The 13,144-nt window shown below is 49.3% G+C and overlaps 1 protein-coding gene across 16 annotated transcripts in view; it reads right to left on the bottom strand.

Annotated features, from left to right (window-relative positions):
* CUX1 (cut like homeobox 1) overlaps positions 1–13,144 on the bottom strand; it is a 517,458-nt gene that overhangs the window by 173,308 nt on the left and 331,006 nt on the right. For all 16 annotated transcript variants that reach the window (XM_033192564.1, XM_033192563.1, XM_033192550.1 and 13 more), the window contains 2 exons: positions 11,490–11,627; positions 4,815–4,938 (listed from right to left, as the gene is read on the bottom strand). In XM_033192564.1, the coding sequence (XP_033048455.1) occupies positions 4,815–4,938; positions 11,490–11,627 (262 nt within the window). The remainder of the gene's footprint in view (positions 1–4,814; positions 4,939–11,489; positions 11,628–13,144) is intronic.

The following is a 13,144-nucleotide window of genomic DNA, read 5'->3' as shown; positions in this document are numbered from 1 at the left end:
CCATCAACAATTTTTTGGTATAAAGAATGAAGTCTATAATCCCAGCACTTTGGGAAGCTAAGACGGGCAGGTCACTTGTGGTCAGGAGTTCAAGATCAGCCTGGCCAACATGGTGAAATCCTGTCTCTACTAAAAATACAAAAATTAGCTGGGCGTGATGTTGGGCACCTGTAACCCCAGCTATTTGGGAGGCTGAGGCAGGAGAATTGCTTGAACCCAGGAGGTGGAGGTTGCAGTGAGCTGAGATCACGTTACTGCACTGCAGCCTAGGTGACAGAGTGAGACTTTGTCTCGAAACACACACACACACAATGAATGAAGTAAATTCTAGCTTCAGCCCTTCCCTCTAAGAATCAGTTATTGTGTATTTTAATATAGCTAATCCCTTTACCTAATTTGAAAAGCCAAGAGCTGGGCACAGTGACTTACATCTGTAATCCTAGCACTTCGGGAGGTTAGGCGGGCGGATAACCTAAGGTCAGGAGTTCGAAACCAGCCTGAGCAACATGGTGAAACCCTGTCTCTATTAAAAAATTAGCCAGGCTTGGTGGCACACGCCTGTAATCCCAGCTACTCAGGAGGCTGAAGCAGGAAAATCACTTCAGCCTGGAGTGGAGGGTTGCAGTGAGCTGAGATTGCGTGACTGCACTCCAGCCTGGGTGACAGAGCGAGACTCCATCTCAAAAAAAAGAAAAGTCAACTTAATACTATTTCATTCCCATATGTGTTTATTTCCATATTGTGGTAATGCATGAGTTTGCTGTAGGAAGACATACAATCATACTGTACTGTATATAATTTTGTATGATGTATGTTTTGACTTCATATTATACTAGATATGTTTCTCATGTTACTATGAATTCTCCGTAACTATTATTAATATTTTAATGGTGACATAACATCCCAGTTATGGATGGTCCTTCTTTTTACTAACCCATTTGTCCATGTCAGGGCCCTGGAATTGCTTGCGTTTTCCCCCTTGATCACTCACTGGTGAAGAGTGCTTTCCTAAGAGGCATTTACTTAAGACCAAGTCTGTATCAATGGGGTCAAAGGTCTGCCCGTCTGTCCGAGCCTTGACTCTGTGATGCGCACTCCTTTCCTGGAGTCTGTGCCCTGCCACGCTCCCCCAGGGAAGATGGACGCAGCCTCCACCTGCAGAGTTGGGCGTGGCCCCAAGGGCTCCAGGTGGCCATGACAGAGCAGACAGGGAGGCCAGGGCTGCAGAGGTGGGCAGGCGCCAGTCTGGAGTTGCAAAGTCCCACCTCTGGCCCTGATTAGCTGCAAAAGCTGTAGGAGGTACCTCACCCACGACCTGTTTCTCCCTCTATGAAATGAGATGATCTACATTGCAGATCCATCCTGGGCAATTAGTGAGAGAATATACTGAGAGCCTCCGGCCAAGTTCTGATGCAGGGAGGGCCCTGGGTGGGCGGGAGCTGGCAGTTCTCTTTTGTTTTATTTCTTTTTTTTGAGACAGAGTTTCGCTCTTGTTGCCCAGGCTGGAATGCGATGGCGCAATCTTGGCTCACTGCAAATCTCCGCCTCCTGGGTTCAAGCAATTCTCTGGCCTCAGCCTCCCGAGTAGCTGGGATTACAGGCATGTGCCACCACACCCGGCTTATTTTGTATTTTTTTTTAGCAGAGACAGGGTTTCACCATGTTGGTCAGGCTGGTCTTGAACTCCTGACTTCAAGTGATCCACCCACCTCACCTTCCCAATGTGCTGAGATTACAGGTGTGAGCCACTGTGCTCAGCCTCTTTTCTTTTCTTTCTTTTTTTTTTTTTTGAGGCAAGATCTCACTCTGTTACCCATGTTGGATTGCAGTGGTTCACTGCAGCCTGGAACTCCTGACCTCAAGCAATCCTCCTGCCTCAGCTTCCTGAGTAGCTGGGACTATAGGCACAAGCTGACCTGCATGGCTCATTCATTCATTCATTCATGCCATGGAGATGGCATATCTCTATGTTGCTCAGGCTGGTCTCGAACTGCTAAGTTCAAGGGATCCTCCTGCCTCAGCCTCCCAAAGCGCTGGGATTACAGATGTGAGCCACTGCGCCTGGCCAGTTTTCTTTCTGAATGAAGTCAGCTTAATGACATTCCCTAGAGGCCTTCATGATGCTGCAGGGCAGGCAAGCCCCAAAGGAAGGCTTAGCTGGCAAGGGCTCTGGGCTTTAGCCAGGAAGGAATTCAAGGGCGAGCCAGTGGTAGGGCAGAAGAAGGCAGCTTTATGGAGGCGGCAGCGTTATAGCTCCGTGACTGGTCTCGCAGGGTAGGACTGCCCCACAGGCCATGTGCTGACGGTAGTAGCTGAGGACAGTTTCACACTCATATTTGTACCTACTTTTAATTACTGGTAGATTAAGAGGCAGTTTATAGAAATTTCTAGGGAAGGGGTAGTAACTTTTGGGCTGGGAGATCATTGCCATGGAAAGGGGTGGTAACTCCTGGGTGTTGCCACGGCAATGGTAAACTGACATGGCACACTGGTGGGCATGTCTTATAGAAACCTGCTTCTCTCCAGGCCCTGTTTCAGCTAGTCTTCAATTTGGTCCAGTGTCTGAGCCTCACTTCCTAACTCAATGATGTTGCTACAGAGTCTGCCTTAGAAAAGTTCACCAAGGGCCGGGCACAGTGGCTCACGCCTGTAATCCCAGCACTTTGGGAGGCCGAGGTGGACAGATCACGAGGTCAAGAGATCGAGACCATCCTGGCCAACATGGTGAAACCCCGTCTCTACTAAAAATACAAAAATTAGCTGGGCATGGTGGTGTGCACACCTGTAGTTCCAGCTTCTCAGGAGGCTGAGGCAGGAGAATCATTTGAACCTGGGAGGCGGAGGTTGCACTGAGCCAAGATTGCGACACTGCACCCAAGCCTGAGTGACAGAGTAAGACTCCATCTCGAAAAAAAAAAAAAAAAAAAACAAAAAAAACAGAAGGCCGGGCGCGGTGGCTCAAGCCTGTAATCCCAGCACTTTGGGAGGCCGAGACGGGCGGATCACGAGGTCAGGAGATCGAGACCATCCTGGCTAACATGGTGAAACCCCGTCTCTACTAAAAATACAAAAAACTAGCCAGGCGAGGTGGCGGGCGCCTGTAGTCCCAGCTACTCGGGAGGCTGAGGCAGGAGAATGGCGTGAACCCGGGAGGCGGAGCTTGCAGTGAGCCGAGATTGCGCCACTGCACTCCAGTCTGGGCGACAGAGCGAGACTCCGCCTCAAAAAAAAAAAAAAAAAAACAGAAAAAGTAAAAAGAAAAGCTCACCAAGTATCAGCATAAGGAAGTCAACTGAAAATAAAACAAGATCCCACACCAGCGACAGTCCCACTTGGCCCCTCACCTATAATCACAAATTTCATGCTTCCTATTGATGGATACATACATTTCTTCACACTAAAGTTAAAATTCAGTATCTTTTTTTCCCCCTTTTTTGCTTTTCTTGATGGGAGTGGGTATAAAACTTAGTATCTTACTTTAACCCGTGAGTTTAAAAAAACCCAATCTAGGCCAGGCACGGTGGCTCATCTGTAATCACCTGAGGTCAGGAGTTCAAGACCAGCCTGGCCAACATGGTGAAACCCTGTCTGTACTAAAAATACAAAAGTTAGCCAGGCCTGGTGGCGGGTGCCTGTAATCCCAGCTACTCGGGAGGCTGAGGCAGAAGAATTGGTTGAACCTGGGAGGCGGAGGCTGCAGTGAGCCGAGATCGCGCCATTGCACTCCAGCCTGGGCAATGAGAAAACTCTCTTAAAACAAAACAAAAAAAATCCGATCGATATGGTTGGGATCGGTAAGTTCAATAGTCCTTATTGTTGTTACAAGGAACCTAACTTTCATTAACTCATCATGCTAGGGGAAAACCAACTCATTATTTGTGGGAAACGTTTTTGGTAATTGGTATTTAGAAATCTAAAACTCACATCAGTTACATAGGGCATTAACATATTTTACTGATAGTAACTCCCTGATATGTAAGGTAATGAGAGGCAATACCAAAAAACCCACCGAGATTGTGTGTGTGCGCGTGTGTAATATTAAATATCACATCAGTGTGTGTGTGTGTGCATGTAATATTAAATATCAATTTGATTGAGGAGGCAGAAAGAGTTTAGCACTAGCCCAGGGCTTGTCCCCAGAGGCCACACACTGGGAATGGGCTTTCCTTTCTGGTCTCAGCCCAGGTGCAGCTGCTGGGTGCCACCTTGCTAACGACTCATGCCCTGAGCTTCACCTCTGCCCCTGCATGGCTTGGATACCCTCGGGCTCACTGGCTGCCTGACACCATCCACTGATTGGGAAAGGCAGATGCATTTTGCTCACAGAAACCTCACAAATGTAGAATATCTTTTTTTCCTTTTTGAGATGGAGTCTCACTCTGTTGCCCAGGCTGGAGTGCCGTGGTGTGATCGTGGCTCACTGCAACCTCTGCCTCCTGGGTTCAAGCGAGTGTCCTGCCTCAGCCTCCTAAGTAGCTGCAATTACAAATGCACGCCACCACACCCAGCTAATTTTTTTTTTTTTTTTTTTGTATTTTTTAGTAAAGACGGGGTTTCACTATGTTGGTCAGGCTGGTCTCGAACTCCTTACCTCATGATCCACCCACCTCGGCCTCCCAAAGTGCTGAGATTACAGGTGTGAGCCAGTGCGCCTGGCCAGAATATAATTTTTGGAACATTTTGCTCACAGCCTTTATGGATTTGGGGTTACAACCTGGGCTTATTTCGCAGATCCGTTTATTAACGTGTCTTGTGATGTGAAGTTCAGGGGCAAATGCTATGTCGGTCTGTGTGTGCCTGTAAGCCATGCTCACCTCTCTTTTTCTGCAAAGTCATTCTGTAACTTCTGTTCCTTCTCAAGAGCTATGGTTTCGGCTTGGTTCTTCAGTGTCTGTTCATATTCTCGGATTTTCTCTTTAAGTGCTTTTATCGTAACCTCTGCAGAAAAGAAAAAAACCTACAGTAAGAGAAGCACACAATTCCATATGGCTGTAGGTACAAGTCTCTCATAACCTGGTAGGATCGGTGTGTTTTAAACCTTAGCTCTTCAACTCTGACACAAAATCAATGGTTACGAGTCCCTTTGGAGACTTTTTACTCCCTAAATGTTAAATTGAACTTTAAACGTTTAGGCTGAGGAGGATCAATGGATTTCGCTGAAAAGAGCTTTGGTTTCTCTAGTACCAGTCAAAGAAAAAAAGCGGAGGGGGGAGGGGATGGAAATCAATGGTAAAATATCATATCATCTTATTGATGAGTCTTAAATTAGTCCTGTAACTGAGGGATGATTAATAAAGTTTTAGGTGGGTTTAAGTATTTTCTCAGAAAAAAAAAAGTTCATAATGGCGTGTGCATTTTGGAAGAAGCAATCGAAGTGGAGTCAAGAAAGTCTACGGTACCCCATTCTCTATGACGTGATGTTTCACATTGCATGCCTGTATCACACATCTCATGTACCCTATAAATATATACACCTACCATGTACCCACACAAATTACAAATAAATTAAAACAAACAAAAAAAAGAAAGTCTACAGGCCAAGCACAGTGGCTCACATCTGTAATTCCAGAACTTCGGGAGGCCGAGATGAGAGGATCCCTTGAGCCCAGGAGTTTGACGCCAACCCTAGAAACATGGCGAGCCCCGCCTCTACAAAAAGGGCAAGAATTAGCTGGATGTGGTGGCGCACACCCGCACCCAGCTTAGGGACTCAGGAGGCTGAGGTGGGAGGATGTCTTGAACCCAGGAGTTTGAAGATGCAGTGAGCTATAATTGTGCCACTGCACTCCAGTCTGGTTGACAGAGTGAGGGTGAGTGAGAGAGAGAGAGAGAGAGAGAGAGAGAGACAGAGAGAGAGAGAGAGAAACAGAGAGAGAAAGAAAGAGAGGGAGACAGAAAAGGAAGGAAGGAAGCAAGGAAGCAAGCAAGCAAGCAAGCAAGATGGCCTGGCCCTGCAGCTCTGCTGGTTCACAAGTGACAAGAAACACGCAGTGCTCGGTGGAGAAAGCATGGAAGGGACTGGGCTGGAAAGGACCTAGCCTGGAGCGCCCTCCACTCTGGTGGTCGGGGGCTGTGTGTGCAGAGCAGAGGGTGCTGTAGCCTGGGGGAAGATGCTCTGGTGACTGGCATGTGGCCCGGAGAAGTCCTAGAGTGGGGTGTGAGCGCCAGTGATGTGGGGCAGCGAGGGGCCCCTTGGAAGGCAGGGCTGTCTCGGGAAAGCCCAGGCCCAGGCGGCTCTGGTGAGTGGCTCCCGTACCACCAACTGCAAGTTCACAGACATCGCCTCAACTGCCCAAATAGGGAACATCAAAGCAGACTTGATGAATGGAACAGACCTGTGGGTGGCTCTGGGGCAGGACCGCTCCACCTGCGCCCTCCTCCAGACACGCCTATGCCACTCTGCATGCTGGATGCTTTGTGTGTGGGTGGCTCTGGGGCAGGGCCGCTCCACCTGTGCCCTCCTCCAGACACGCCTATGCCACTCTGCATGCTGGATGCTTTGTGGAGAAGCACTGTGGCCCCAGCCCCCTGGAGAGGGGAGCTCTTAGGAATGGCTGCCCGCTGCTACAGATCCACCTCTTAGCAGACGAGGCTCCTTTTCCTTGTGCGCCCAGCACCGGCACAGATGCGTGCTCAGGAAAGCACTATGGCATGAATGAATGAAGGAGCCGAGGCCGGGCAGAGCTGGGGGAGGGCCAGACAGGGTTTGTGGCAATGGAGCTCCCTCTGGTGCAGCAAGCGCACCTGCCAGGTGTGTAACTCACAGCCATTCTTGCTCTCTGAGCTGTACAGACACGCGCTGGCCAGGGCAAAAGCACATTACCTGGGTGATTAACACCCACGCGGCTTAGTGCACAGAAGCAAAAGGCTTTTTTTTTTTTTTTTTTTTTTGAGGCAGAGTCTCGCTCAGTGGCCCAGGCTGGAGAGCAGTGGCGCGATCTCCGCTCACTGTAACCTCCGCTTCCTGGGTTCAAGCAATTCTCCTGCCTCAGCCTCCTGAGTAGCTGTGATTACAGGGACACACCACCATGCCTGGCTAATTTTTGTGTTAAAGGCTCTTTTGTTAAGAGAAGAGGTTGGCCTTTTTCATGAGGTGGGACCCAGAGTGCTTTCTTCAGAGACGTGGAATTCCACCAACGATCACATCGGGGCACAGGAGAGGGGACTGGGCACCTTTCTGCCTTTTGGCTTGGCTGTTCAGAGCCCGGAAGAAATGCTCTGTGTACACAGTGGTTGGTGATACGTCTCTCTCAAGCCATACGGATGAGGCCAAAGTGAGGCAAGAGCTAGACACTTCTAGAATGGACTCCAGACAGGTCAGCTCTGAAAAAGCCAACACTGCTCTGTGACGTCAATGGTCTACACTCTCATGTAAACATACAGCATTTCTACCTTTTTAAAATTGAGACAGAGACTCGCTCTGTCGCCCAGGCTGGAGTGCAGTGGCGTGATCTCAGCCCATCGCAACCTCTGCCTCCCAGGTTCATGCAATTCTCATGCCTCAGTCTCCTGAATAGCTGGGATTACAGGTGTGTGCCATCACACCTGGCTAATTCTTGTATTTTTAAAGTAGAGACGGGGTTTCACCATGTTGGCCAGGCTGGTCTCAAACTCCTGACCTCAAATGATCTGCCCACCTCGGCCTCCCAAAGTGCTGGGATTATAGGCATGAGCCACAATAGCCGGCCTTTTTTGCCTTTAAGGACCGGCTGGAAGTGGCTGTACAGCACTTGGACCCTAATACTTGTTCCAGTGGGGCTCCTCATGACACATCACAGTGTGTGACCTCGTCAGTGTGCTGTGCCTGATGAGGTCTCTGCCTCATGAGGTCCCCTGGCCCCAGGTGAGTGCTCATGGACCAGCCCAACTTCATCTAGAGGCCACTTTATCCTAGAGCCTCTGGCCTTCTGGCCCAGGCTGCACCCCAGGCAGACACTGGGTGTCTCAGCAGGCCTCCCAGGCATGTGCAGGGGAGGAGGGGCCAGCATAACAGAGAGGGCTCTGAAGGGCTTGGCATTACCTGGGGACTCCATTTACTCATCTTTGCAGGGTGGGTGGGCTGTGGCCCATGAGGCGGAAGTTCTCTCTTTGTTCTAACTTTTATTATGTGCCTGATATAGTTTAGGCGTTTGTCTCCCCTAAATCTCGGGTTGAAATCTCATCTCCAATGTTGGAGGTGGGGCCGAGTGGGAGGTGTCTGGGTCATGGGGGCGAATCTCTCATGAACGGCTTGGTGGCCTCTCAATCACTGAGATTTGATTGTTAAGAAGTCTGGGGTCCCCCCACCTCTCTTGCCCTGTGGCATGCTCGCTCCCCTTTCACCTTCTGCCACGAGTAAAAGCTTCCTGAGGACCCCCAGAAGCCAGGCAGATGCTGGCGTCGCGCTTGTACAGCCTGCAGAACCATGAGCCAAATAAACCTCTTTTCTTCATCAATTATCCAGCCTAAGGTATTTCTTTACTGCAACATACAAAGTACTCACACCATCTTTTTTTTTTTTTTTTTTAAGAGATAGGGTCTTGTTATGTTGTCCAGGCTGGTCTCGAACTCCTGGCCTCAAGAGATCCTCCCGCCTTGGTCTCCCAAAGCGCTGGGATGATAGGCATGAGCCATTGTGCGGGCCCCTGCTCTAACTTTTTAATCATTTATACTACTGCTGTGATAATTACAAGAAGTGATGTGCACCGCCCACCTTCCCAAATTATGATCACTTTTATTCTTGGAAGGGGAGGAGAGGAAATGACATTTTTCTGGAGCTTGGGAAAACTTGTTATCCAAATAAAGGGGGGTAAATTTCTGGCAAAAACCACACTGCTGAATAAGTAGCAGGTACTATTGAGAGCTAAATGCTGTGGGTATATACATACTTAACCCCACACCAACCCTACCTGGTAAGTATGAGAATTGCCTCCCAGGAGAAAGAGGCTTTTAGCAAAGTGAGATAATTTGCCCAAGGTCACATAGCTAGGTGGTGGCAACAAAAGGACTCAAACCAGGTCTGTCTGTCTGTCTGTCTGTCTCCAGGACCATTCCTTTTTAGAGATGGAGTCTTGCTCTGTTGCCCAGGCTGGAGTACAGTGATGTGATCTTAGCTCACTGCAACCTCTGCCTCCCAGGTTCAAGTGATTCTCCCGCCTCAGTCTCCTGAGTAGCTGGGATTACAGGCAGGCCCCACCACACCTGTAATTTCTGTATTTTTAGTACAGATGGGGTTTTGCCATGTTGGCCAGGCTGGTCTCGAACTCATGACCTCAAATGATCTGCCCACCTTGGTCTCCTTAAGTGCTGGGATTATAGGCATGAGCCTCCACACCTGGTCTGGAGCCATTCTTAAATCTTGGACTCTATAACTCATTGTGAAAAGCCCATCAGATGAGACCTTTGGGGAGAGAACATCCACACCCAGCTTGGCTCCTGGTCAGCCCCTGTGCAAAGCCCTGGCCACTGGGAAGCTGGTCATTGAGGCACTGGTGACATAAGGAGAAGGGAAGGACAATCCTGCACAGCCCTTCAGGCCCAACCTGCACCACCCTCCCACAAAATAAAAGCAAACTTAAAAAAATAAAATAAGCCAGAAAGAGGCTGGGCACGGTGGTACACATGCCTATAGTCCCAGCTACTCGGGAGGCTGAGGCGGGAGGATTGCTTGAGTTCAGGAGGTTAAGGTTGTTGCAGTGAGCATGATTGTGCAACTGCACTCCTGCCTGGGTGACAGGGCGAGACCCTGAATCTAAAATAAATAAATAAATAATAAAAAACACCCACCAAACAAACCAGAGAGTGGATCTATCAAAATTAGATGCCAGAGGACAATGAAGGGGGAAAAAAAAACCCCAGGATACTCCCCTTTAGGGTAGCGCACCTATGAAAACTCGATGTGCAGATTTGCAGGTTACCTTTCACTGCAACACTGGAGTGATTCTGGCAAGAAATGCTTCCTACAGGGGAAGGTAACACCTTCCCTCACAGCAGTTCCAGGCCAGTAAGCCCAACGCCTCACTTTCTACCAGGACAGGAGCTTTCCCTTCTGGTCCTAAAGGCTCACACTCTCTGCAAAGCCAGACAGAAGTGCGGTCTGGCTTCCCCAACCACCTGTCACCTCATGCCCCCAAATTTCAGCAAGGAAGCCCTGCTGGCCTGAGGGCTTGAGTACCCTCATACCTACACTGCAGGGAGATGTTCTCGGAGGCCCTGGGCACTGCTGCCCTCGCAGCCCATGTCTCTACCTCTGGCTCTTCACACATCATCACAGATGCTTTCTGGATCATTCCCATGGACAATTCCGCTTCCCTGGTCTGTCTGCAGTGTTTTTAAAGCCAAAGGGCGCTTTTAGAAGTCTTTGCCAATTCACTTTTTCTGTTGTTGTTAAAGACCGGATCTTGCTCTGTCACCCAGACTGAGTGCAGGGTCACAATCACGGCTCACTGCAAGCTTGACCTCCTGGGATCAGGCAATCCTCCCGCCTCAGCCTCTCAAGTGACTGGGACCACGGGTGCGCACCACCATGCCCAGCTAATTTTTGATGTTCTGTAGAGACAGGGTACTGCTAGGTTACCCAGGCTGGTCTCGAACTTCTGGCCTCAAGCAATCCTCCCACCTTGGCCTCTCAAAGTGCTGGGATTACAGGTGTGAGCCACCGCACGTGGCCCCAATTAACTCTTTATTGCAGTCTCTACAAATAGTCAATGGAAGGCCACTGGGAATGGGCAGCCTCCCCTTTCAATTTAATTCCTTACCCACATTCCCAAACAAAAACAAACAGGCCAAATTACTCTTTGGAGCTGGCTGAAAAACCTGCTGCTGCTGTCAGAGGAGGGCTGTGATTTTCCTTCAAGCCAAGGAAGCCAAGAGGCTCCCGGATTCTGAGTGTCTTGGATTTTAGGTATAGGACAGATTCCTTTGTTCTTCCCTGATGGGAAAAGCCAGGCAACCTTTGCCCTCTCTGTCTTGTTGACGGCTGGGCAAACACACCAAGAGGTTGTTTTCTTTCATTAAATTCCTAATGAATAGGCGATACTGACAAGGCAACAGCGGCGCTTAAGCATGCAGCCTTTAAGACGTGTCTGAAGCCTTAATGTATCCGCGGCAATTATTAAATGACTTACTGTGTATGACCCTTTGATCATGAGCTGGCTCTCTGACAGGTGTCGCCTGGAGGCAATGCGTCGGCCTTTCAAGAGGCAGACCCAATCACGTAATGATACAGGAAGAATGTTCAAAGAATCCTGATCGGTCTCATCAGAGGGCAATAAAATCTTATGTCGTTGTTGTGCAGAGGAAAAGTTTTACTTCAAAATAGCTCAGCATGATTATCATCTCTCTCTAACACTCAGATTCCTGCCCCACCCTGACTTTATGACGTGTATATTACAAGGAAGCTGGTCCCAAAAGTATGGGAAAAGCCAATTAAAATAAAAACAAAAGAGAAAAAAAAAAAGAGAAAAGAAGAGAGAAGAGAAGACAAAGCAAAGAACGCATTTTCCACCAACCTTGATTTTTCACTTCGGCAAATTCCTTGTTGTATTCTTCCAGAGTTTCCCTAAGTTTCTGGTTCTCTGTTTCAATATCGTGCAGGCGCTGCACTTTGAGCTGGAGTTGCTGTCCGAGATCCAAAGCTGGTACGGGATCTGCACAACAGGAAAACAGCCATCACCCTACTCTGCCCCCAAAAAGGCCCCCTCCACGGCAGTACACAGGCTCAGAGAGGGGCTCCCAGGCTGTCAGCTCCAGTGGGATCCCCAGAGGCCACAGTCATGCCCCCACAGCCGGTCCCCTTGCTGGGTGGGAGAATTCTCCAGTGCTTTACAAAGGATGGACCCAGCTCAGGGTCCTGGAGGTGTGAAAATGGGTGGGAACAGCCATGAGATTCACTGGTATTTGTCGATTACTCCTGCCTGGTGTGACACTTTCATGATTTTTATTCTTTGATGACATAAGTAGAGAAATACACCAGGCAGCAGCCCAGGAGATCAATCACATCCTCAGAGCTGCATGTAGAGGACGGACAAGTCCGTGGACAGGTGCCGGCATGTTTAAGGGTCCAGTGATTATGAGGTTGGAAGTAACACCCGATGCCTGAGAATGCCACACAGTTCATGGGACCCTTTATGGAGATTTTGTCTTTTGAGCCTTACAACGATCTTGAGAAAGAGGCCTCAGAAACTAAAGCCCAGGGAAGAGGAGTGACTCACCTGAGGTCACCCAGCTAGTTGGCTGGCATGGAGAATGCACACCTAAGTCTGTTAACTTCAAGTGATCATGCTTTTTGTTTGAGACAGGGTCTCCCAGGCTGGAGTGCAGTGGCATGATCATGGCTCACTGCAGCCTCCGCCTCCTGGGCTCAAGCAATCCTCCCACCTCAGCCTCCCAAGTAGTTGGGACTACAGGTGCGCAGCAGATGCTGGGCTAATTTTTGTATTTTTTTGTAAAGATAGGGTCTTCTTATGTTGCCTAGGCCGGTCTCAAACTCCTGGACGCAAGGGATCTGCCCACCTCAGCCTTCCAAAGGATTACGGGCATGAGCCACCCCACCAGGCTCTGAGGGACCATTCTTTACAACAAGGAAGGTCACTTGGTGAAGCAGAGGAAAGAAACACTTAGGCTTTATAAGAAGCCACCCCGTTTCATGACATGATCACTTTCCATCACGATCCTCCTTCACTAATGAAGGGTGTTCAGAAGAGTCAGGGGTTAATTTAATGGCTGCGGGTCCCAAGGCTGGAGACCCTTGCAGAGGCACAGCTGGTGACCCAGCATGGCCCTGTCGGAGGCCAGCTGGCCCGGAGGCCACCACACTCGTGACAATAACAAAGTGCAGGGCAGCACGAGCCGAACAGCAGCCAGGCCAGCGATGGGGTCTTGCGGCCAATTCAAGGTCACATCTGCCATCAGATTCACTTGCAGATAACTGGATTTTAATCCAAAGTCAGAAGTCACAGGACCTGGAATTGACAGTTCAAACTCACGGCTCTCGCCTTTACTGTGAATTCAACAGGATGCAGAGACCTTAATGTTCTTCCGCATCAATGCGATTTTTAGTTTTCCTTCTGCTGCCTAAGAGGCAATTATATTCCGCCTGCTGGGTACCGGGGGCACACTTCCTTTGGAATTCTCAGGCTCCGTCAGAGTGGAAGAATACCCAAGT

Source organism: Trachypithecus francoisi, unplaced genomic scaffold (genome assembly GCF_009764315.1).
Source record: "Trachypithecus francoisi isolate TF-2019V2 unplaced genomic scaffold, Tfra_2.0 Lachesis_group4, whole genome shotgun sequence".
In the NCBI taxonomy this organism is placed as follows: domain Eukaryota; kingdom Metazoa; phylum Chordata; class Mammalia; order Primates; family Cercopithecidae; genus Trachypithecus; species Trachypithecus francoisi.
Note: the sequence above shows the minus strand (reverse complement) of the source record. Positions and strands in the feature narration are given on the sequence as shown.